At 34.4% G+C, this 25,815-nt stretch overlaps 4 protein-coding genes and 1 long non-coding RNA gene across 14 annotated transcripts; 3 read left to right on the forward strand and 2 right to left on the reverse strand.

Moving 5' to 3' along the window:
- Positions 1-423: 423 nt before the first annotated feature.
- Positions 424-1,959, forward strand: LOC130672992 (PSME3-interacting protein). 3 transcript variants are annotated; one of them, XM_057477832.1, is made up of 5 exons: positions 424-667; positions 769-867; positions 940-1,230; positions 1,294-1,516; positions 1,816-1,959. In XM_057477832.1, exons 1-5 carry the CDS (start codon positions 571-573, stop codon positions 1,841-1,843), a joined length of 738 nt encoding a protein of 245 aa, XP_057333815.1. In that variant the 5' UTR covers positions 424-570; the 3' UTR covers positions 1,844-1,959. The 3 variants fall into 3 exon arrangements, with proteins under 3 accessions (XP_057333815.1, XP_057333814.1, XP_057333813.1); XM_057477831.1 differs by having other exon boundaries at positions 1,294-1,534; positions 1,816-1,956; XM_057477830.1 differs by lacking the exon at positions 1,816-1,959 and having other exon boundaries at positions 425-667; positions 1,294-1,794.
- Positions 1,660-5,838, reverse strand: LOC130672990 (protein sly1 homolog). The gene is made up of 7 exons (XM_057477827.1): positions 5,660-5,838; positions 5,376-5,535; positions 3,623-4,475; positions 3,152-3,549; positions 2,940-3,078; positions 2,661-2,864; positions 1,660-2,268 (listed from the first exon to the last, which is right to left on the reverse strand). The coding sequence occupies exons 1-7, from the start codon at positions 5,685-5,687 to the stop codon at positions 2,158-2,160; spliced, it is 1,893 nt and encodes a 630-aa protein (XP_057333810.1). The 5' UTR covers positions 5,688-5,838; the 3' UTR covers positions 1,660-2,157.
- Positions 5,635-7,245, forward strand: LOC130672993 (uncharacterized). The gene is made up of 4 exons (XR_008990809.1): positions 5,635-5,773; positions 5,856-5,938; positions 6,005-6,030; positions 7,207-7,245. It is a non-coding gene; the product is annotated as an uncharacterized LOC130672993 (long non-coding RNA).
- On the reverse strand, positions 7,223-15,932 carry LOC130672989 (polyhomeotic-proximal chromatin protein-like). Of its 7 annotated transcripts, XM_057477825.1 has the most exons (12): positions 15,451-15,928; positions 13,079-13,345; positions 12,434-13,009; positions 12,155-12,359; positions 11,847-12,085; positions 10,667-11,551; positions 10,332-10,593; positions 10,020-10,259; positions 9,799-9,933; positions 9,577-9,712; positions 9,328-9,490; positions 7,224-8,707 (listed from the first exon to the last, which is right to left on the reverse strand). In XM_057477825.1, the coding sequence occupies exons 2-12, from the start codon at positions 13,277-13,279 to the stop codon at positions 8,480-8,482; spliced, it is 3,270 nt and encodes a 1,089-aa protein (XP_057333808.1). In that variant the 5' UTR covers positions 13,280-13,345; positions 15,451-15,928; the 3' UTR covers positions 7,224-8,479. The 7 variants fall into 7 exon arrangements, with proteins under 7 accessions (XP_057333809.1, XP_057333805.1, XP_057333808.1 ...); XM_057477826.1 differs by having other exon boundaries at positions 7,223-8,707; positions 9,808-9,933; positions 10,020-10,593; ... (2 more) ...; positions 12,434-13,345; positions 15,451-15,932; XM_057477822.1 differs by having other exon boundaries at positions 7,223-8,707; positions 10,020-10,593; positions 10,667-10,836; ... (1 more) ...; positions 12,434-13,345; positions 15,451-15,931.
- Positions 13,577-25,465, forward strand: LOC130672991 (D-2-hydroxyglutarate dehydrogenase, mitochondrial). Of its 2 annotated transcripts, none has more exons than XM_057477829.1 (8): positions 13,577-13,711; positions 23,052-23,326; positions 23,392-23,589; positions 23,814-24,007; positions 24,092-24,260; positions 24,341-24,630; positions 24,723-24,891; positions 25,056-25,465. In XM_057477829.1, exons 2-8 carry the CDS (start codon positions 23,059-23,061, stop codon positions 25,304-25,306), a joined length of 1,539 nt encoding a protein of 512 aa, XP_057333812.1. In that variant the 5' UTR covers positions 13,577-13,711; positions 23,052-23,058; the 3' UTR covers positions 25,307-25,465. The 2 variants fall into 2 exon arrangements, with proteins under 2 accessions (XP_057333812.1, XP_057333811.1); XM_057477828.1 differs by lacking the exon at positions 13,577-13,711 and adding an exon at positions 21,338-22,927.
- Positions 25,466-25,815: the final 350 nt, after the last annotated feature.

Raw genomic sequence — 25,815 nt, forward strand, 5'->3', positions numbered from 1 at the left:
TGCCGGGAAATTTGAAATTTTGTTTTTAGAAATTTTTCGAGTGAATATTTAAATTGTAATAATTAAATAATTTGAAATTTAATGAAATTAGAAATATATATAATAATTTATGAGTTTGATATATATATTTAATAAATATATGATATATTTTTAACCACCTAAAATTATCAAGTATCTCCAGGAACCGCGCGCGGGATAATTTTGTGTTTCATTCAAATTTGACAGATGGCGGGAACTTAAATTTTTGCCGGGAAATTTGAAATTTCGTTTTTAGATATTTTTTTAAATGAATATTTTAATTGTAATAATTAATAATAATTGAATAATATGAAATTTAATGAGATTAAAATTGTTAATTATAATTTATGAGTTTGTTATATTTATTTAATAAATATATGATATATTTTTAGGTTAAAGGAATTTTATCTGAGAACGTACGCCATCTAATCAAAACCGTGACGTAAAAAAAAATAAATGGGATGTTTGTGTCAGTTTACAAATAAAATAAATTTATCATATTAGTAATTGACATATTATTTATTACTTGATATTTATTTGGTGAAAAAAAAAATGAGTTCGGGTTTTATATCAGAAGCTGAGCTCGCTGAGCAGCGAAAAGCTAAACAAGATGAGTGGGAACGTGTGCGGTCTGCTGAAGAACCAATTGGTAATTTAAATTTATTAAGATTAATTAATAATTAATTAAATGTTTTTTTTTTTATTTTAATGATGGTTATAAAATTTATTTTTAAATTTACTTATTTATAGAACGCCCGGAAGAAAAATATGACCCGAGGCCGCTGTATGATAAATTGCAGGAACAAAAAACTAAACGAGATCTTGAGTATGAGGAAGCCCACAAGCTCAGTAAGTTGATGATTCATTTTATTGGTTAATTAATTGCCAATTATTATCGACTGATTTATTTTCTTCATGCAGAAAATATGATAAAGGGCCTAGATGATGATGAAGTTGAATTTCTGGACCTGGTTGACAGAAAGAAATTAGAGGAAGAGCGTAAAAAAAATGAAGAAGAAGCCCAAGAGCTGCGTGATTTCAAAGCACGTGTTGCTTCACTGCAGGATAAAATGCAGGAAGAGCGATTGAAGTCTGAGCTAAAGACTCCGCAGACTGGCAGCAAAATTTCCGGTAGCAAACATTCGCAAGTTAAATTGCTGGCTGGTGTTGTTGTCAAAAAACCTGAGAAATCTCCAGGACAATCAGGTCAAGGTAATTATTATTTAATTAATTGAAACTCTTCTATAATTCGGTTGATTAATTGTTGGGTTGCAGGCACAAAGAGGAAATTATCCGAATCAGCTGATGATGAAAAGTCTTTGAAAAAAAGTCCTGATGGTAAAGAGTTGGAGGGAAGTAAAAATAAACCAGAATCAGAGGCAGCAAAAAGTCAGTCGCAGTACCCGGCAAATGGGATGAAGTGCATTGGGATTCTTCCGGGACTTGGATCTTACAATGACTCGAGTGACAGCGACTGCTCATCGGATTCAGATTCAGAGTACGGAAATCCAGTCAAGTATGATTTGTTAGGAAGGAAAATAGAAGTAAATTCAGAGAATAAGAGTTAGGGAATATAAAATAGGAAAATTTATAAATTTAAATAAATAATAAGTAATAGATTTATTATAATCAATCAATTAATTCTAGATATAAAAATGATCTTTATTAAAATAAGCGATTGTAAATGAAATTATAATTAATCATTTTTTAAAAAAACTTTTAAATAATTGTAAGTGATATCCAATACAACAATTTAATAATAAACGTCTTTTATATTTTTTTTTTTTTTATTTACAGCACGAAAAGTCGTAGTCGTCCACAGTAAGTCTGCTGATAAAACACGAGTCGAGAATTTGCTGATTTTATATTTATATTTATATATATATATATATAGATTTCTTCTTAATCTTATTATTTAAAAAACCACATTGTACAAATAATGTTCATTATTTTAATTATTTCCTCAATTTTTATTGTAAAATAACACGAGTGAGTTTTTGAAAATCATATCGTGTTACTTTACGATAATTAAATGTACATTTATTGAGCTCTTGCTAATTAAAGTACCCAACGCTTTATAAATAATTATCAATTATTAATTATTAATATAAATATTTATATTTTATTTTTTTATTTTAGTCAGTGCACCTCTTGGCCGAGGAGAGAAAGTTGTTTGATAAATTGCCGGGCATTTATTAGCGTCGTTGAACCATAGACGACTCGTTTATTGGCACCGCTACTTGTCTTTTGCTAAAAAAAAAAAAAATTATCAATCAAAAGTCGACATTTTTTTTTTTAATTTACGAATAATCAGACAGTGTCCACTTTTTTTAAATATTCAATGACTTAATTATCAAATTTTTTTAATTGATTAGTAAAATTCTAATTCGGTTATCACAGTCCAGGTCATTGAAATTTTAAAAAGGCGGGAGGTTTGAAAATGTCATTATTAATTAACTTAAAATTCAAATGACGAGGCAGCCCCAGTTGGTACTGATTCAATTTTTTAAATTGAGCGGCAATCAATTTTCCCAATTTTTTTTTCTCAAAACTTCCGTCTACTGTACGAGTGCAGTAGAGAAAATTTCCCTCGTCCACTCAAGTAAAAGATAAAAAAAAAATATAAAAATTATAATAATTACCTTGACATAGTCATTCAAATTTTGATATTCAATATAATTCCCGCCACCGACAATAAATACAATAACGTCTTGGAATGTAGTGCGATTTTTAGGTACATGCTCTATTTGTTTCAACTGCTTTGGGTCAAGATAATAGTAATCATCAGTACTAGAATTTTGTTTCATTTCTACCAACTCGTCGACTATTTTAGTGACGGGTAAATTCTGTAAAAATAATTATATTATTTACAATTATAATTAACTAGTTAATTAATTAATTAATTAATTATAATAACTCACGTGTTTCTTGACAACAAGATTTTTAACCCCCTCCATAACGAACGAGGATCCTTGATTCATTAATTTTGAAAACATGCTGACTGTCTTGGTACCGCCGCCTTCATAACTACTTTGGATACCCGACAATTTAGTGTATCCCCTGAAATAAATATAATTTTTGTATCACTGTCAGTTACATTGATATAAATAAATAAATAAAATATTTCGTGTACCTCCACCGCTTTATGTACATGAGAGGATTAAGATCACACCCAGCGTTGGCTAACGCAGCCTCGTGTTTATGGAACTCAACATCCGACATATTTGTGCAGAGATAGTAAATAATGAACAATCTTATCTTGTCTTCGGGTGTACCAGCTTCCGGGTCATTTATAATATCAATGATACTCCGGTCGAGTGTCTGCTTGCTCATTATTTTTTCCTCTATCTCAAAGAAGGTGTCAAGACGACGGGATTTTATAGCGTTCAGTATTCCCGTGGCAATTGTCGTGTGCATGTCAATCATACGTTTCGTGTCCAACAATTGGGGCAAATTATTGATGGCATTTGTAAGCCGGGCCGTGTTATTAGCGACCATATTACCTGGGATCTCCATGTCACCATCAATACCCTGGTTGAAAAATAAATATCAAGGGTAATAATTTTTTTTTATTGGCAATTGGTGATAAATAATTAATACGAACCATTGAGCTCTTGAGCTTCTTTACTTCCTCCTCGCTAATGCGGTACTGCTCTAGTTCTTCTTGAATAGCCTCAGCTACGCGGGGAAAGGGACTTCCTTTGTGCTGGGACCAGAACCGGTCGGTGTTGTTGAGCTCACATGGACGTGTCTTGGATCTGGCGCCACCGGTAGGTGATCGTCCGACGTTCTCTTCAACTACCAGCCGATTCAACGCCAACTCGAGGACGTCATGAGCCAGCGCTTGGTAAGTCCAGGTGTGATGTAGCGGCGTCGCCATGTCGACACTCCGGTCCAGGACAATCAGCAGCGGGCGTTGAAATGTAAAGTGTCCGGTACCGGCGACTTCACCCTGGAACAAACTGTTCCTCGTGTCCCAAACGTTCTCGCGTAATTTTTTATCCAACTTCTTGGCAACCATTTCTGCGGCATTGCCACGTGGGCAACGTATTATTGGAACTGTTCCTAGTGTTACGAAGACGGAAAACAAACTATCCACGATTGTGTCCATGATTGATTCCATCTCAGTGTCTTTAATCTCACCACGATTTATTGCGTGGTAAGATATTACGTCACTGTTCTGATGTCTTAGCACAAACATATCATCTTCTAGAGTAATAAAGTTAAGATACTGATCAAAAACTTTATGGATATTGGCAACCGCACCAGCTAGAAGCGCCGCAGATGCCAAATCTTCCATTTTTTGTCTCGATATTGGAGATATAAAATTTAAATGATAAATATCATAAACTCCATTATGAAAGTCTTGTCCAATACGACCTATATTTTCTTCCGTTGGTGCACAAAAATATATCGCTGGTACTTCAGGTATTACATCTCTGTCAGAATGTAATTGCCTAAAAAAATTAGGGTCAATTTAATAAAATTATTTACGATACCGAAGTAAGTCGACGTCTCATAATATTTGAACTTTTTTTAAAACGATAAATTACAGAAAAAAAATATTATTAAAAATTGCACCCATGGTTTTTTTCATTTTTCTACATGTGCATTTTTTTTTTCTTAATTAATTTGTTGAAAAGAAAATCCAAAAATTGTTAAATGAATGATCATAAATTATTGACTGATCCTCGAGTTACCAGACAATTCAAAATTTTCGGATTTTTTTTCAATGATTTAATTTGAAAAACAGAAAAAAAGAAAAAAATGCACATGTAGAGAATTAAAAAAACTGTAGGTACAATTTTTTGAAATATTTTTTTTTTATAATTTGTCGTTTAAAAAAAATCCAAAAACTTTTAGACGTCGGCTAACTTCGGTATCATAAATTATTGACTGATCCTCAAGTTACCAGACAATTCAAAATTTTCGGATTTTTTTTCAACAATTTAATTTGAAAAAACTAAAAAAGAAAAAAATGCACATGTAGAGAATTAAAAAAACTGTAGGTGCAATTTTTTGAAATATTTTTTTTTTTATAATTTTTCGCTTAAAAAAAATCCAAAAATTATTAGACGTCGGCTAACTTCGGTATCATAAATTATTGACTGATCCTCAAGTTACCAGACAATTCAAAATTTTCGGAGTTTTTTTCAACGATTTAATTTGAAAAAAAGAAAAAAATGTACATGTAGAGAATTAAAAAAACTGTAGGTGCAATTTTTTGGAATATTTTTTTTTTTATAATTTGTTTTAAAAAAAATTCAAAAACTTTTAGACGTCGGCTAACTTCAGTATTATGTCATAAATTATTGACAGGTATCGATTATTGACAATAAATAAATAAAAGTACTTACATATGTAATGTTATCCCTAAATCGCGCAATTCCTTGACTGATATCAATGGTGATATTATGTCTTGACCTACACGATCATAAATCAAAATCTTCCACGTCGGAACAGCTGTCGTTGTCTTTGTCTCCGGATGATTTAAATTCAACATTTGCTTCAGAGCATCTAAAAAATATATGAACAATAATTACTACCGATTATTAATAAATAAATTAATTATCAACATAACCAAGTAAATGTTTAAATTTAAAAAATAAATAATATCATGCGCTAAAACAATAAAACTTACGAATCTGTTTTTCGCGAAGTGTCATCATATTTACAGTCAAGACAACCAGATATATATGAAAATTAATAAATATTTATAATAATGAGGGTGTTGAAAATATATAAATATATGTAGGTATGTATATAATAATGGTGACGTTGATAAAATATGTTTTCTGTCAGTGACTATCGCTACATTTACAAATTATTATTTTGAGATTAAACTCAATCCAGATGGCAGCAAGTGTGTCAGTGTAAAATATAAAAAAAAAATTGCGACTTTTAACACAACAATTACCAGGTTAGATATTTATTAAAATTGTTTAAATAATAGACTTGATTAATTAAAAATTTATTTTTGTTTCAGTTGTCAATTTTTAAATAATTTGACAGGTTAGTGCGCATGTTCTAGAATCAGCAGGAGTTTATTAATTTTTGTATTTTTAAATTAATAAATTTATTATTAATTGAAAAATATATACGGAGTACTTTTAAAATTTTTCATATAAATTTTTGAATAATTTTTTTGTTTAAAAACAAGAAAAATTATGAGGGTGAATGATGATCCTGAAGTTAGCAGTCAATTAACAATTTTTGAATTTTGGTTTTTCAATAAATCAATTGTAAAAAAAATAAAAGAAAAATATGCACATGTAGAAAATTGAAAAAGCTATCGCTGATTAAACAACTGAATTCGACCGAATTAAAAATTTTAATTCTGTTATATTCTGTCGAATTCTGCAAAACAGAATTCAAGTGAATTGAAAATTTAAATTTGAATTAAAGAGAATAAAACTGATTCAAAAATTTCAAATTCGTTTTAATTCGGACTCAGTACCAGAAATTGGAGAATTATTTTCGAATTCGGACAAATTCTGGTTTTCCTGCCGAATTAGACAGAATTAATTTTGAAGTTAGGTAACAGAATTTATCACGAGTGTGAATGTAACAGACATCAGACAAATTTAAAATTATAAATAAATAGGGTAAATAATTTTAAAAAAAATGCACTTACTAATTTAAAAATTTTTAAAATGCGCATTTTTTAAAACTTTATTTTATAAATTATTTACTCAGTTTATTAATAATTTTAAATTTGTCTGATGTCTGCTACATTCACATTCATAATTTATCTGAATTAAATAGAATTAAAAATTTAATTCTGTTTAATTCGATCGAATTCAGTTGTTTAATCAGGGTATAGGTTGAATTTTTTGAATATTTTTTTTTTTAATTCATCATTTTTTAGAAATTCAAAAATTATTAGACGTCGGCTAACTTCAGTATTATGAGTAAATCAAAAAAATTTTAAATTATAAATGAATAGAGTAAATAATTAATAAAATTAAATTAAAAAAAAATGCGCATTTAAAAAATTCAAAAATTAATAAGTGCATTTGTTATAATTATTATTTTTTAAATTATTTACTCTATTTATTTATAATTTTAAATTTGTCTCGTCTGCTGCATTCCTACTCGTGAAAATTGACGTCTACAATTTTAAAAATCAAAAACGTCAGTTTTAATTGTCCGTACTCTGGATGTTATTAAATTTTTCATTGATTTCAGGTGAATTTCAAATTGTCGATTGTAAACAATGAAGCGGGCAACAAAAAACAAGATAGCTAATGCATTACACCATGGATTTGTTTATGCTTGCATGGGACTCACATTAATTACCATAGTAGCAACTGCTCAGCTGGGTTATGATTATTACGTCAATATAAAGCCGGTTAAAAAAGCTGAGAGAATAAAAGCAGAGCAAGAATTACTAAGAGAAGGCACTGCGTTTGTCCCTGATGTATAAACGAGTAATTTTTAGTCATATTTTTATATAAAAATTAATTTAAATATTACAAAAAAATAAAATTAATTATAACAGCAGCCGACAATTTATTTTTGAATAAACAAATCAAATAATCTCGGAGAAAATGCGTACAGAATTCAAAAGTCTACCGCGCGCTTTTTAAATTTATTTAAAAATTGTCAGCTCGCAAAGTTTTCTGTAAAAATAAAACTGGAGTAAAAATATGGAGGTAAATAATGTAATAATTTATTTTGTAAAAAAATTTATTATCATAAATCACTTAAGTAATTTTGTTCGTTAATTATTTAAGCTTCACTCATTAATTATAATGTTTAAACAATTTAACAAAGCTCTTTAATTAAATCACATTAATGTTTTATTGTTGGCAGTTATTTATTTAAATTTACAAGAGCCTTATATTTAATTACTTTATTATTATTATTATGTTTTAGTACAAAAACTGTTAATTGCACGAGACAAAGTTCTCTACTCTAGTAAATAATAACTAATTATTTACATTTATTACTACAACTTTCAAATAAATTCACTTTTTATTTTTTACTTTTAAAGAAAAAATGCATCACGTTGACTAATAATTGATATTATTGTTATCATCACTAAGATAATTATTTAATCACTCAATATAAAAATAAATGAAAAGAAAAAAAATTACCAAGACGGTAGATAAATTTTTATAAATCATAAACAATTGCGTAAATAATTTATTGTTTGTTCATGAGTCTTAAGTAATGAGACAACTAAACTACTGTATTTACAGCTTAATAAGTATTTATATTTATATGTAAATGTATCATGTATATATTTTTATCGGACATGAGTACCGTATACTATAAATGTCTTGTCTCGATATTAATCTTACGCTTATCGGTTTGTACAGGATATTTGTTGATGAGTCAATAATTGAACAGTTTAATTCAATTATTTAACAGAACACAGTAGTTACTCTAATTTCGTTTAATCGTTAGCTATAGTTACTGATAACTTAGTAAATAAAGTCCGGGACGGAGCGGATATTTATGAGCTATTAGACGTGGGGGATGTGCTGACACTGTTATCAATTCTCATAGAATCTATCTTAGCAACTATTTTTAATGCTGGTCCGAGTTTTATACTCATCGCAGACATCAGATGGTCTTCTTTCAGCAGCATCAGAGCTTGACCGTCGATTTCTTGGATCGCAAAATCTTCAGCGTAATCTGAACAACCGGGAAGATTTCGGATAAAGTCGCAGACTTCGTTTACCTAAAAAAAAGTTGAAAATTTAATTAATTTATTTATTAATTTTATAATAATATCAATTTTCAGAATTGAAATTTGATAAAATTTTTTTTGTGTATAAAAGTAATTGAATATTCGTAGCGGAAAATTTTTAATGAATATTTATTTACATGTAGAGAAGTAATGAGACAAAAATATTATTATTTTACTCAATTTAATGGTTTTGATTTTTAATAATAATAATATTTTTTAATTTAATACTGAAGGATTTCCTGACTGAGAAAAAAAAAATTGAAACATTTGATAAATTACAGAAACTGGAGCGATTTTTAAATAAATTTTTAAAAATTTTATAAATTTACAAGGATAATTGTCATGTAAATTCTATGAAATTTTTAATGGAAATCCAATGACTATTTAAAAATATAAATTTTATGTAATCAACCGCGATATCAAGTTGGATTTAAATTTAAAAAAAAAAATTTTGAAACACAATACTAATTTTTTTAAAAAGAACTCTCATTAATTTTCTGTAATTGTGAGTTTATCAAAGTCTTGCTATCAAATGTATCGTAAAATTAAAAAATTTTCCAATCATTTATCAATTGCACGCGTTTATAATTAATGAATAAAAAAAAACTTACCGTCCATTTAATAGGATTTATTTTAGGCGTAAGATCTTCAATAGGCGTAACAGATTTTTCTTCAATATTTTTCTTGGCTCCATCATCATTTTTCTTGGTATCGACATCCATATCCGTCCACTGTTTGTCTGCAGCCTCGCGGTCGCGTGTTTCCCGCTTTTTGCTGCAAGTAAAAATGAATTGACATCAATAATCATCATGTACATGAGCATCATACCGAGTAAATATAAATGAAATAAAAGTGCAAACCTTTTTGCGCAGATTGATGAACAGAAACGTTTGTCCTTTTTGAATTTGGTCGTGTGTTCATCAAAGACATTGCCACAGGCCTCGCATTTAGTTGTCGCTTCATTTTCATTTGAATAATTAGCCGAGTGTTTTTTTCCTGACATAAATAAATGGTAATTAATAATCATAAATAATTATCAGTGATGATTAATTGCCAGAGAGAAAGAAAGAAGTGAACAGTACTTTTCTTACTTGGAGGTTCTTCATGGGCATCTTTTTCGTTTATGTTGTTGTTGTTGTTATTTTTGTTCAAAATTGACGAGTCTTGAGTGACTGATCCGTTGAGCGTCGAACGATTTACCGCAAACGGCTCAGAAGCTGATGGAAAATAAAATATTTGAATGTAATGGAGTAAAATATAATTATTGGCGAGAGTGCGAGAGATCAAATGATGGGAGACGAACCTTCTTGGATGACAAAACCTTCGATGACGTGGGTAAGAACTTGAGGTTTGACAAGAGCTTTAGGCAGAGCTTGTTTGCCGCTGGACGTCGGAGTTGTCACGGCGTTCGCTGGTTCATCAGCAATTCCGTTGGTTATTGAATTTACCGCGTTTGCTAAATTAACTAGCGGGTTATTGGAAAGTTTATCATCCGCTTTAGCAGTCGAGTTTTCTTCTTTAGCCGTTGGCTTGGCTTCGGCGTCTAAAATTAATGATAACTTGAAAAAAAGTCCAGTGGAGACAGAAATGTTATTACTGCAAATAAGTAACTTACCTTGACTAGCTGCCGGTTCTTTAGCCTCGTCCTCTTTCTTAGGAGTCTGTCTCGCTTCCTCAGTGGCGCTGGGAGTAGCGCAAGGCTGCAGCACCACCGGGCAATCGGCGCTCTGATTGCGATCAGCGGCGACTACCATAGGAGTCGTAGCGCTGTCCTGAGGCGGAGCGGGAACTTCACTAGGCTGAGTGAGAATGGGCATCGCCTGAACCTGCGGCGTGCCTCCAACCATCTGGTTGCCAATTATCGCTGGATTCAGGGCCTAGAAAAATGATCACCTGATAAGGAAACGTTCTGGCTGATGAACGGGGATAAGTTGTGACAATAATTCTTACGGGCATAGGAAGCTGCTGTACTGCAGGCATAGAAGGCTGCTGTACCTGGCCCATTTGTAATGTGGTTGCAACTCCAACCCCAACTCCACCCATTGACACTACCGGCATGATGGGTCTTTCGGTACCAAGAACGACGCCAGGCGGTTGCTGCGATGGCTGGATAGCCATGCCTGGACACCACATGCCTAAGTTAATGCCACCGTTCATGAAACGAGGGTTGAAAAAACGTTGAGGTGACATACCCATCAGTGGCTTCGGTTGTATCTGTTGCTGGGTGGATTGGGCTTGCTGCTGTTGTTGTTGTTGCTGTTGTTGTTGCTGCTGCTGTTGCTGCTGCTGTTGTTGTTGTTGTTGCTGCTGCTGCTGTTGTTGCTGCTGCTGCTGCTGGAACTGCTGCTGTAACTGTTGCTGCTGGTGCTGCTGCAACTGCTGCATCTGTTGCATGAACATCTGCTGGTACTGGGGCTGCATCGTCGCCTGGGCCTGGGCTTGAGCTTGGGCTTGGGCTTGCTGCTGGGCCTGTTGCTGCTGCTGGGCTTGTTGCTGGGCCTGCTGCTGCTGCTGTTGTTGCTGTTGTGGTGATTGCATTACTGTTTTGTTTTGTTGCCCAAAGTTTTGTTTGTCAGCAGTGGACATAGGTGAGCCAGGTGGTTGCGCAGAAGTAACCACCGGTGAATTCGTTGTTATAAGTACTTTGTTACTGTTTCCGTTATTATTTGTAGCATTGGGCTGTTGTTGCATTATCATTGTGGCGTGATGAACATTAGATTTCGTTTGATTGGCTGCATCGGCTTTTGTTGTGCCTTGAGAGGCATTTGTTCCGGGACTTGTGCGAACCACCGGCTTACCACGGCCTTTACCGCCACTCCCACTGCCCTTGCCGCTCTGAATAATAACAAATTATATGAATTGAATGCCATATTTGTGGATATGGATAATTTAATTATTATCCAACATCCATTTTATTTTTTTTTTATTTTTATCGAAAAATTAAAATAATCAGTCCAATGGTAAAATCATAAAGTGTCAATTTTGTTTAAATTAAAATAAACGCGAGCTTGTGATAAATTTTTTTTCAAATATAAATCAATAAAACGAAATTAATATAACTAAACAAAAACCCCCACGGCGTGGTTTCTTTTTTTTTTATTTGGTCTATCCATTTATCAATAGTAGTAACCTGTGTTTGTACCGTAGTCTGTACTCCGTGGACTGTTTGAGTAGAGACCGAGCTGGCCGGTCGTATGTTTGCTCCCTGAACTCCTTGAAGTGATGACGGTAGGATACTCAAAGGACGCTGACCACTACCGCCTTGTTTACCCGGTTGTTGAGGCTGCTGCTGTATGTCCATAACTCTCGGCTTTCCGCTGGCAGCGGCTATTTGTTGGACACCCTGTAGCTGCTGCTGCGTTGCTATAGCTAAGGATTATCAGTTACTAGTTTGCTCTGATGAAATAATAAAAGGGAGTCAATAAAATATAAACAAACCATTGTGAGCTTGAATTGGCTGAGGACTCTGTATGTACATTTCCGGTTGCGTAGGACTTCTGATAAAAATCTGATTTGGAGCAGCGAGTAGTGTTGTGCCGGGTGGCTGTAGTCCAGCCCAAACTTGTGGTGTAAATTGCCATGGTGCGAATTGCATACCACCCCCTCGTGCTGCGTTTTGTCCACCAGCTGCACATGTCGTGTACTAAAATAAAGTGAAATAAATATATTTATTAGAGCGTAAATACAATAGGTCTGATAATTTAGTAGTGAATTTACTTTTTGTACTTGATCGGCTTTATTTCCTCCTTGTTGTTGCTGTTGCTGCTGCAGCGACTGCTGAGGTTGGGGTGAACCGAGAACCCCAAGCTGCCCAAAGACCAGCGTCTGACCACCACCGGGGTTAGAAGTCGGAACAGGTAAATAACCTGCTGGAAAACCCTGAACCTTACCTCCCTGACCTCCATGGCCACCAGGTTGCCCTTGAGTCGAAGCAGTTGTCAGCATGTGCGGAGTCAACTGACCAGCTGATTGAAAGGGTTTACCGGCAGTGATTACTTGGATTGACGATGGGTTGAGATTTGCTGGATGAAGGGCCAAGTTCCCTGGCAGCAACATCGGCGTTCCCTGAGTATTGTATAGCTGCTGAAGATGATAAGCTCCACTCTGCATGGGCTGCTGGATAACTTGGACAGCCTGAGGATGTGCGGCCATCGTGGTGATGGTCGTCGCTCCCTGCTGACCTGCCAACGCCATCGACACACCCGGCTGTTGCTGATGCTGCTGCATGGACACCGCCACCGCCCCCTGAAGCTGCTGCGGCATACTCGCGGCAACTTGGGACTGGACTTGAACCTGAGTGACATTGTGCTGAGCATTTCCTTGCTGCTGGTTTTGCGGTTGTTGCTGCTGCTGAACAGATACCTGTTGTATTTGTTGCTGCGGTTGAATCTGCTGGGTCACTTGCTGTCCATGATTGTCTTGTTGATTCTGCTGCTGTTGCGGCTGCTGCTGGGACTGTGTCGTCTGCTGCTGACCAGTCTGCTGTGACTGCTGATTCTGCTGCTGCTGGAGCTGTTGCTGCTGAACATTCTGTTGCTGCATCTCGAGGGTATTTATCATCATCTAATTACAGTCCTTATATATAATTCTTTTTCTCCGTTAATTATTGGATGAAAAAATATAATCCAGCTGAAATAAATTTAACATAAATTTTAAATTATCATTTAAATTTTCAAATTAAAAAAATAAAATAAATAAATATATTTTTTTTATCCCGTTAATTTAAACTGACGATTTATTGAGCAACTATTTACCAGAAATTATTTTTAATCCCTGATAAACTTTCATATCAATAAATATTGCATAATTCAAACAAATATAAATAATATGTATATATATATATACATAATCAATGGATGATAAAAATGCATATAACCTAGTTGATTTCCCAATCTGTCTCATTCGGCATCACAACTGCTCTTGTGTAACAGTGCGTCAGTCATTTAATTGACAATTAATTCATCATTTAAATTCAAACTTTGGATTATTTTAAACGTAAGTACTAAATAAATAAAACTACTTATGCAGAATTGTTATCAGGATAAATAGTTTTGTAAATAAACAGTAGAATACTTAAAAGTGACAAAACTGGCCTTCGCAACCGTGACAATCACAAACTTTTCAATACCGTGCCGTCATCGAATAAATTATCATTATTATCATTATTGATAATTTAAATAGACAAGTTTTAAATAAATAAATATATTAATAATTAATATCAGTAATTAAATACCTAACCTAAAAGAAAGTAAATATATGTGTGTATGTATATATATATATATATAAATAGAGGTTTGAAAATGTGTTGGATTGAGAACCTCTGGCGCGTGTTCGAGGGTGGCCAACAATGCACATTTTTTTTTTCTTTACTCTTTTACTTTTTCTTTTTCGTTTATATTTCTCTCATATATTTCTCCTCGGCGGGCTTACGAGATAGGGACAGAAAATCCGCTGGGGAAAGGGACAAGTGATATACGACCGAGGAAAGCTTTAATGACTAAAAATATCATAAATACAAATATATGACATAAAAAAAATAAATAAATATATGAAATAAAAAAAGACAAGACTCCGAACGAATCCGCTGATAAGCGCGTTTTTGAATTTAATTGTACGAGTAAGTACTCATATATTTATGTGATAATGAGAATACTATTTTTAGGTCGGGTAAAAATCTAGATAAATTTTTCATAATAAAAACAGTAAACACAAGTCGGTTACAAGGTTGAGAACAAGCGTGTGCTCGGAAGTAGCCGATTCCAAGGTCGAGGGCAGAGAAGTTTAATATATATGTATGTATATATTATATATATTTCAAAGAATAAGGCATTGAATTGGCAATAGGAAGTTTAAAAAAAAAAAAACTTGTGGTCTTGGCTGTATTTAGTTATTTTGTATAATATATGTATATATATAATTTATGGTAGGCCGTAAGCTGTTGGTCAGTAGAGGGGAAGAAAGTTGAGGACCCGGCACAACCAGTGCAGCCAGATCGCGGACGAAAAGTTCCCCTTCCCAAGCACCGTTTAAGCTGTGAGTGATGCTAAAATGGTGCGAAAGAAGGGGAACTTTTCGTCCGCGATCTGGCTGCACTGGGCACAACTCGATATCCATCTTGGAACGTTGCGGAACAAAATGTCGTCCTGGGGCCGAGACCACCATAATTAGCGTGACGGAGTGAGAGAGCGAGGGAGAGAAGGCTGTGTGCTGGTAAAAAAGAATGGACGACGAGCCAGAGAAAGAAACCCCGAGGCTCGGGAAGGAGAGAGAAGGAGAAAGAAATATGGAGTTTTGTTTGGAGCTGGTGGTTTTCCTGGCTCTACTCGGCTACAGGCTAGTGTAGTCCCTCGTTATTTTATCCCCCAAACTAAAAAGCGGGCGGGAGGTAGAAAGCCAGAGGGGGAATGCACCAGCGGGCGCGGAGAGACGGGTAAAAAATAAATGGAGAAAGAGAGAGCCGACAGAGAGAGAGGGAGCGTAGAAGGGGAGACGGATCCAGGGGCCGACTAACGACATGGATTTCACGCGAGAATCATAATAATATACAGAGATAATGCGTGTGTGTGTGAACTGGCTGGTTTATAGAGAACTTGTGTGCCAAAGAGTAGATTGTGATGTTTAAATAATCCAAGATTGTACTGTTTATTTATAAATTAATGCGTTATTGAGCTGGGTTTCGTATAAAATAGTACACTACTGTCGGTTTTTTTAAGTTTACTCGCTTGGATACTCACATGGCGATTGCGCAGTCACACCTAGACACGTTTTAAATCACGCCAATGAATTAACATCATTGTTGACACAACACTTTTAACCACAAAAACTTTAACAGTCTCCGGTAAATTCAAACTCACTGATACTTTAATTAATACTAATTTTTGAATTTGATTTTCCCGGAATTTTAGTCAAGATAACACATAAATATATAATAACACGCGACTAAATATTACGTAGTGTTGTTACCGTGAGCATTGCCAGCACTGTCGACTAGCTCTGTCTGTTCCCTACTTCGAGTTTGTAAAATTACGCCCCTTGCTCCTCTTACCCCACAACCCATCAGCTCTCCATTACTCCCACTCTGCCAGCAGAACTCGTCATTTATTCTATACCGAGGTTGGCTCACTCTCCTTTACTGAACGTGCACCCCGCGTATTCATGCCAGGCACATCGTCACGTTCATTGGTCCGACGTGGACAAATCCCAGAGGCATCGTGATCGCCAAGAAAGGCGGGGCATTCACTAGCTCTGTCTCTCTCGGCTCTCGCTCTTTTCCGGTCCTTGTTGCGCGCCCGCGGTCTGAGCTTTCCGTCTCACTCTGCAACTCGCGCTAACAACTTGTGTTTCTTTATAATGCGCCCTCGGAAAGCGCATGCATATAAAGCACAAACACACGCGCACGAGAGAACCATTCAATCGTTACCGAACACACGTACGATGCTCCAGGCTTGGCTTTTCTTTTTTTTATTTACTCTCTCTCTCTCTCTGCCTCTCTATCTTTCGAAACTCGGTTCTCTCTTCTCTTCCATTTCATTCCCTTCTAAAGAGTCACTAACACACGAGTACTTTGCACAGAACACTTGTACAGACTAACACACTAGTTTCCCACCCAGGGATGTACCAACAATTTACTTCAAGTACTTGAATTTATTTCATTATTTTATACTAATTATTATTCATCAAAAAACTATTTTACTTGGACGATAAATTACTCATTAAAAAATTATTAATCATTAAAAAAAAAAAAAAAACAAAAAAAAAGTTGCTAATTGACGTTAAAATTCTGGAGCCGCATGTACGTCACTGCTTTCTATCAAATTACTTTGCTACAAAACCAAAAACTAAAATTATTTCCATAATCTGCCTGATTACGGCCCAAGAAATTTGAATTTTCAAATAAAAAAAAATTTCCCGCTAATTTTTTAAATTTATCTAGACGATCGAAGGATTAAATATTTAAGCGGATGAGAGGGATTATGATCATTTGTAATTTATTGTCTTAGTTTTATTTGCAAGAGTTGATAAATAAATAGGGCAATGGTACAAATAGTACGTACGCACCTGGCACAGCTGTCTGTGGCCACGTTTACACTCCCCGTCCTCAATGTATACCTATATACATAATACACTAACACACAAAACCCTCGTTAGCCGTGAATTGGGTGGTAGGTATCGCGGTGAAAATCTTCAGCCTATCGGATGCGAGCTGAGCCATCAGTTATATTTTAAACTCTAGTCTTTTTCAAATTCAGCGCTCTATTATCTATATCTATATCTATATCTACATCTACATCTTCGTCTATACCTACATCTATATCTATATCGACTAAAAAATTTGAATGCACAGCACCAAAGGTGACGGGCTAAAAAATGATGGCATAGTTTCCAAGAATTAGAACTAAATCCATTGTGTATTGTCTGGATAATATGTAAGGCAGTTATTCAAAAAAAAGTCCAGTTTGCTGATTAGATGGTCAAGTAACTGAATTATGGGTTTTTAAAAAACCGCGGGCTTTCCTGATGCAAGTCGGGATTTAAAAAAAAAAGCTGTAATTAGAGCGCGGTATTAATTTTGCCTGATGGTTTCTCGTTGTAAGGCTGCCGAGAAATCGGTCGTGAAACTATTCGCACAGCTAACACACATCTCGTGTTTATCTGACACAAAAGTGTATGTGTGTGTTGTCTGAAGCATTGTAGGGACGTGATGTTAGTGTGTGTTGCGTTGATGTACAAGTGTACATGACGTACTGTAATCCAACAATAATATAGAATAAGTAGAATGAGTAGGGATAAGTAACCAGCCAACCAATGGTTTAGGTCCGGGAGTGTTGCCAAGGAAACCGGTTAATGATTCGACCGGCTACAGAGGAATTGGCTTGCTTTATATACTCGTATACATATAACTCGTATCATTTGGCGCATGCGTGAGTCATCTACGAGCTATAAAATACTCTTTGAATTTGAAATAAAAAGAACAAAGAGAGAGAAAGAGAGGTAGAGACAGAGACAGAGACAGAGATAGAGATAGAGATAGTGATAGTGAGAGTGACAGAGATAGAGGCAGAATGAGCGAGACGGAAGAGGAGGAGAGCGGGTGAACGATAAGGAAAAAGTGAGAGATGCGGAGAATGGGATAAAGAGGGAGAGATTTATTAATAGTGGACGTCGGCGACTTTGCCAAAGGATTTGTGTGGAGAATGTGTTTTTGCTGATTCCCCTCTACGTGGGGACAGTATGTAGACACGCATTCCCATATTAAATTACCCTAGCTCCCTTGACGTGAGCTCTCCCCCACCATAATAGAAATATCCGCGAGTAAACCGCGCGAAGAGACCGGGGGTCATGAACGCGGACGACGAGTTGGTCTTACGCGCTCGTTGTCGACGATTGGTTTCCTTCCCACCCCTCTATTTCGTCCCCACCCTATTTATTGTCAGCTCTCACTTATTTTTACATATATATACATACGTACATATATACATACATACATATACATATGAATTTTTGTTGATATGCTATCATTTTATCATTCTCGAAGCTTCGTCATTAACTCTCCGTCTCATTCTAAAGCAATTAAATTTTTTTACTCAATGATTGGCTTTCAAAATCAGCTCATGTTTTTACTAACTATTGAAATTTGAAGGTGTGTCTGTCGTTCATCGGCCTAATTTTTTTTACGACCAAAAAACTTGTACTATAAATTAGTTCGTTGAAATAAATGACCAAGATTTCGAAATGAAATTTTCTCAACGGAATTTTTTCGGTTGAGGAATTCGGAGAATTGGAAATGACATTTAAGAAGTACGAGGAAGTGGTCAAAGAAATGGCCTCTTGTTAATTATCTGCTGGTTGCTGATGATTGTTAGTGATGATTGATGAGTTTCGTTGTCGATGGAGATGGCAGAGTGATCATAGCAGAATATGGTAACAGTAATAGGAAGTTATGTAACGACGCCCACGTATCATTGGTGCGTGTCAGACATTTTGACGCTCCGAAATACTATGGGTTCAATATAACAACAATTAACTGTTATTTTATTGAGAAATTCTCTGAATATATCGTAAATTTAATTAAAAATACGTACTCATTAATTCTAGAGGTATTTTTGTTATACCAAAGTTCAATTTTTATCGTACGTTATTTTAAGATTATTGAATTATATCTTAATAGTTTTTTCCGAGGCCGCTATATAAAGACTATTGATAAGATTTATTATCGACTGGAAGCATTTAAATTTGAATTTCCAACACTTAATTGAGCTCAATATCGAAGTAAATTTAAACTGCCGACGATAAATACTTTACGAGCTCCATTTTGTTATAAATTTAAAAATAACCTTCGAGTTTCCGTTTTGATAAAATATTCAGTGTATTTTTAAAATGCTGACGATATTTTTCCGGGTGACGTTAAAAATATATTTTATATTTAACGTTACCAATTTTTTCTTAAGAGTTTCATACTCCAAAAGATTTGAATGTTTGGTTGGCATTTAAATGATAACACGTTGTATTTAAAGTTTGATAATTAATCTTGAGCAAACAATTGAGTTTTATGTCCTCATATTTAAGACTTGAGTGTTTGGAAAACAAACAAAAATGTACGAGATAATATGAATGGAGATTGATACCACCTTCAAAGATTAAACATATATATACTTTTTTTTGATAAACATCTTTTTTGTTGCCTGTATTTTTCTTTATAATTGTTCACAGTTTTTAAAAATATCACATTTTATTTTTTATTTTCATGTATGGAGATATTGTTCTCGTTTGAAATGCCATGGTCTCATAATAAAACTGGATCGTGTTAGCCATCTGCAGAAATTGAAATAAACATATTGCAAAATGGCTATACTCTTTTAAAATGAATCAGTGAAAAATGCTGCAAATCAGTGAATAAACAGTCCCAAGTATACCCTCTAAACATGAATAAGTGAAATAAGTGAATATTCACTAATTCTGAGTGCCAACTGAACCACTTTTTGAAATTAGTGGTTCGGTTTGCACTTGGAATTAGTGAATATTCTCTTGTTTTCACTAATTCATGTTTACTCTCTTAAATATGAAATAGTGAAATTAGTAACTATTCACTATTTGCTAGTGAAAAGTATATCACTAATTCAAATAGTGGTATACTTTGCACTAGCAATAAGTGACTATTCACTGCCAAATAGTGATTTTCACTAATTCGTTTTTAGAGAGTACAGAGTACCACTTATTCAATCAGTAGTATACTTGGGACTGTTTATGCAGTGAATATATTCACTGATTTGCAGCACTTTTCACTGATTCATTTTAAGAGAGTACTAAAATTGAAAACGATTATATCACAAATGACTGTAACCATGCACGGAAAGAAATTTTCGTTAAAAATTACCGCTAAATTCACTGTAATCGTGGGACATAATGCGGCGCTTTTATTTATTACCATTTTCAAATTAAAAATCACGGAAAAATTTATTTATTTTGAGGTTAAACTTCATAAAATTTAACGAAAATCGAATAAAATTTACAGTAGACTACGGTAAAATTTGTTGAAAAAAAGTTAAAAATTATCTCACTTACCGACAAATGATTAGGTCGTGTCATTTGTCCCAGGATTACAGTGAAGTTAACAGTAATTTTTAAAGAAAATTTCTTTCCGTGTGGTAAATTTTACTATGGCCATAGTAATTTTTGCATGTGTATTCATTTCAATTTCCGTCAGGTGGCCATCAGTTCTCTAAAAACGAATTAGTGAAAATCACTATTTGGCAATGAATTAGTCACTTATGGCCAGTGAAAAGTATACCACTATTTGAATTAGTGACCTAATTTTCACTAGTAAACAGTGAATAGTCACTATTTTCACTATTTCAAAGTCAAGAGAGAACATGGTCTGACTTTTCCATGACACCATAGCATTTTAAACGAGAATAATTTCTCCACGTGGGTTCAATTTGAAGTAAAAAGAATGCCAAAATTCATGTCATTTTATTTTACATATTTAGTATACTATACATATGTATAGTAATATGTGATTGGGCTTGTGGTAAACAAAATAACATAGTATATAATAATAGTGCAAGTTATAAGTGGTAGATATATGCGCGAATGGAAAACCGCTTAGCGAATGAAAGCCCGATAAGAAGTTGCGCGCGCCGGTTAGTGGAGTACCGCGCTTGCATCGTTTCCTGTGCACGTTTGCATTGCACCTAGCTTACCTCACCTCACCTACTCACCTCACGATCTAGGAAGTTCAATGCTTGCAGCTATTTCGCCGGCACAGAACTTGACAGGACATTTTCAATAACATTTATCCACTGGCCATTTAATGCCCATAATAATTTCATGTCTAATTTTTTTGAAAAAAAATTTTTTAACTTTCATTCCAGCATTTCCATCAGTGATCCAACTCTGCTTTTTCAAAAAACACAGGGATCAAATTCTTACTCCAAAAGCATGAAGATGAATTTCGAAAAAATTTCGTCCAAAAAATAAATGCATGATTTTGCCATCGGAAAACTCAAAAATTACATGATAAAAAATTTTTTTTTGTATCATTCAAAACAATAAATATATATTTAACAAATATCTTGTGTTTTTGTGCAGTCATTATTTAAATTAGCGTAAAAAAAAATGAACAATCAGGAGAGAATAATCCGGCTGGAGGAGGCAACATACGATTTCAAAAGTAAAATCCCCTCTACTTTACCACAGCAATAAACTCATGTACAGTGTAAAAGTATGGTTGTGTTAGTGATCAGCCCTCCCCATAGATGATCACAGGGTCCTTACCTTCCATTCCATTTCTCAATGCACGACATTTACTTGCCATTGAAAAATAAAACCCATACAAACCATTGAATTCAGAAATAACAAGGACAGAAAGGCATTCCCGTTACATTAGATATTCGTTCCTCCCCACTTGCAATCCGTCTTCTCCCTCCTCGAGCATCCCCTTCACCCAAACCCACGTCCCCACGATAACTAAACAAAACAATTCCCCCATTTCTCAGGTTCTTAAAAATCTACCCAACAATCCAATCCTTACCACACGCCAAGCATGAAAGCTTAACTTTCTATCCTTATCCGGTACAGTCTGCCTCCAGATCACTCTCTCTGCTATTCATTCCGAGCCCTTCTCCCTTGTACTAGAGTTATATTGCAGGCTTACCCTCGGTCTGCTTTCTCTATCCTCTTTCTCACTCTACCTTTGGTCTTACCGCTCGCCCAACGGGTGGTTGACATGCCAATAAATAAAGACACCAGTTTGCTCAAACGTCTCTCTGTCTTTCAGCATCTCCATCTCTCTGTCTCCGTTATCTGCCTCCTTTACATCTCCACTCTCTACCATAGCTAGTGTTCCAGGAGCAAGGAACAACGAGCATAAGGTTGAACCATTTGAGCATGAGACTTGAATCTAGTGCGCCTGCCACAGTGGGCGTACCGAACACATGTCTCTCTCTTTCTCTTTTATCGACATTAACACGCATGCGTATTTATCAACCGATTTTTTATATCCCTTCTTCATTATCACTGTCTTCTTTGCATACAACACACACCTACACCATCTATCTCACCCATCCATCCATCCATCCGTACATCCACCCATACATGTGCAAATACATATATACATATATATATAAATACACTATTTACAGTATATAAAAGAGAGTAGAATACTGAAAGATACAGAAGAGACTACTCAGAGACACATCATCAATATTCTTACAGTTACGTCGTAGTCGAGGGTCACGGACTCATGAAAAAAAAAAATATGAGAATAAACACGTGCACATTTATCTTCACTTCAGGGATTCCTCAAACGTACAAACCATTTTTTTTACATTTTATGTAACTTTTAACACATTACCTTTTTTTTTTTAACCCAATATTTTATATGTTTTTATATTGATGCCGGTTTGGTTGTAGGGTTGGATGCATATATCGTGGAATATGTAGTAGATTTATGTATTATTAATGAAATTTATTACAAAAGGAAAAAAAAGGTGTCAAGGGGTGGAACGCGCATGGGCACAAATATAGATCGATGATGCCTTGCGCGCCAAAGTTATAATAGAGGCTATAATAACCCTATACTAAAATCTATATATATATATATATCCCATATCTATATATACATATAACCCATTGAATGCATGCCACTGACACATAGGCTTTAATTACACAAATTAATGAGCATGCGTTAGAGATTTATTTAAGTGGGGTAGTGTAAGTATTTAAAAAAAATTTTAATTAATTTTCTATCCTATAAATTGTTCGAATTTTTTAAATTAGTCACTAGTTGTTATCAATTGCTGGCTGTTTGTGATATATATGGGGGCTTAATTTGTAGATAAGAGATGAAGCCCTGCGGGCTGTTGAGGAACGCTGATAAAATATATCGATCGCTTTGTCATGGGGATCTTGGGATGGCTTTCGCCGCCACCAGATTGGGCTCAACTATGCCCGATTTAACGGCAGTCAGGTATAAAGTCAAACGTGGGCCCTTTGGCGAAGTAACTGGGACCCATGTCAAGTTTTTTGAACAATTGTTGGGACACAATCGAGTTATTACTGATCCGAACGAGTGCGATAGCTACAATGTCGACTGGATTAAGATGGTTCGAGGTGTGTGTTTGATAGAAGTTTATTTTTGTAATCGTTTGATTGTAATCATCGAGGGTTCTTTTTAGGAAGCAGTAGACTTGTGCTGAAGCCTAGTTCGACAGAAGAAGTGTCAGAAATTCTCAAGTACTGCAATGATAATAATTTAGCTGTTTGTCCACAAAGTGGGAATACTGGTCTTGTTGGTGGTAGTGTTCCAGTGTTTGATGAAATTGTTTTGTCGATGAAAATGATGAATAAAATAATATCTACTGATGAATTGTCTGGTTGTTATATATTTATTATTATTATTTAATTGAGAGTATGGATTTTTGATATACAGAGAAAAGAAAGGGTTTCTTGACGCAGGAAAATTTTACTCGACCCAAGAAATTTTTTTCGTTATAAATTGAAGACAAAAATTTTTTTGGAGCGAGAAAAAAATTTCTCGAGTCAAGAAATCTTTTTTTTTTTGTGAAAATATTAATTGCTAATTAAAATGATTGTTTAGGAGCATTAGTTTGTGAAGCCGGATGTATATTACAAGTTTTAGAAAACCATGTAGAACAGTACGGATTAATGATGCCCTTGGACCTTGGGGCGAAGGGAAGTTGCCTTATCGGAGGAAATATATCTACCAATGCCGGAGGTCAAAGATTGTTGAGATACGGAAATTTACATGGATCTGTATTGGGTCTTGAAGCTGTAGGTAGTGTTTAGACTTTCCTAATTTTCTTAATGTTAAACTTAAATTAAATTATTGAAATAATAATTAAAAAAAAAATCTAGGTTACTGCGAATGGTCGGGTAATCGATTCTATAAGTACATTGAAGAAAGACAATACTGGTTATCATCTTAAAAATTTATTTATTGGATCAGAAGGTACACTTGGTGTCGTTACTAAAGTTGCAATACAGTGTCCGACTCGTCCATTGGCGCAGAATGTTGCGTTTGTCGGTAAACAATAAATTTAAAATTACAAAATTTTAAATGTTACAGTACATCATATATTTATTTTGTAATTTTTTTAACACTAGGGTTGAACAGTTTCGATAAAGTATTGAAGACTTTTGTGCTTGCGAAAAAAAAACTCGCTGAAATTTTGTCAGCCTGTGAGATGATTGACTCGTGGTCTTTGGGAATCAGTACAGATTTATTACATTTAAAGAGTCCGCTGAGTCAGGATCACAAATTTTACATGCTCATTGAAACGTCAGGAAGCAATCAGAGGCATGACGAAGAAAAGCTGACGTCTTTTGTCGAGACTGCTTTGTCAGAGGAGCTTATTGAAGACGGAACTCTGAGCGGTGATCCTACAAAAATAAAAGTTTGTTTTTTTTTTTAAAATTAAATCACTTTCTTGGCAAATGTAAAATTTTTTGAATCAATAGTTCGTAAATTAAATGAAATTATTTACAGAAAATTTGGGAAATTCGTGAGCGTTTGGGCGAGGGATGTTTGTTAGATGGCTACTGCTTCAAGTATGACGTGTCTCTGCCACTTCCCCACTTCTATAAACTAATTGAAGCCCTTCATGAACGTCTAGACACTTCACGCGTTGTTAGAATCAGTGGGTTTGGTCATCTAGGTAAATTTATTTACGTAAAATAATAATTTAATTTTTTTTACGGCTTGAAAAATTTTTATTCATGATTTTAATAAAAAAAAAAAAAAATTTATTGATATTGAATTTGAAAATATAATCAGCTCAAACTTATGATCCGTAAAAAGCTATTAACTTAATGCCCACAGGCGACGGTAACCTGCACGTGGTAGTGGCAACACCCAAGTACGACCCAGAGATCGAGTCTCAACTTGAGCCTTTTCTCTTTGAATACGTATCCGAACAACGTGGGAGTGTGAGCGCTGAACACGGCATTGGGTTCAAAAAAACAAAGTATCTGAGTTACAGCAAAAACGCCTCTGCTATTCACCTCATGAAGGAAATTAAAAATTTAATGGATCCTCGTGGGATTTTAAATCCCTACAAAGTCCTTGTCTAATTTTTTTATTTATTTTCTAGTCAAAAAAAAAATGATAATATAAATATATATTTTTTTAATTCTATTTAATGTTTCAAACATTCCGATCGCTTATCAATGGATGTATTGTTTTGAATGTATATTTAAGTGTCGTGTTAAATAAATTGTTATTTTGTTTTAAGAAATATGATGACAAATATGTAACTCGAGGATCTTGCGCAGGTATGCTCCATTTGTAGTCCCAGTCTGGACTATATATCGCATATTGCGCAATCGATAAAACGTGCGCTGTATATACGTATTTATGTGTATATACATAAATACATACATACATACATATATACTCATATATATATGAACGTGCGTTAACCAAGAGAAATTCTTCCCCTAATGTATATATAGCAACTACACCAACACATTGACTCTCGTGTATTTGCCGAAACCAAAACAAAATTTTTTCTCGAGACTCACGCTCGTTTACTGAAGATTTATTGTTCAAACAAAGACGATCAATACGTTTTATTTTTATT

Source organism: Microplitis mediator, chromosome 8 (assembly GCF_029852145.1).
Source record: "Microplitis mediator isolate UGA2020A chromosome 8, iyMicMedi2.1, whole genome shotgun sequence".
Taxonomy (NCBI): Eukaryota; Metazoa; Arthropoda; class Insecta; order Hymenoptera; family Braconidae; genus Microplitis; species Microplitis mediator.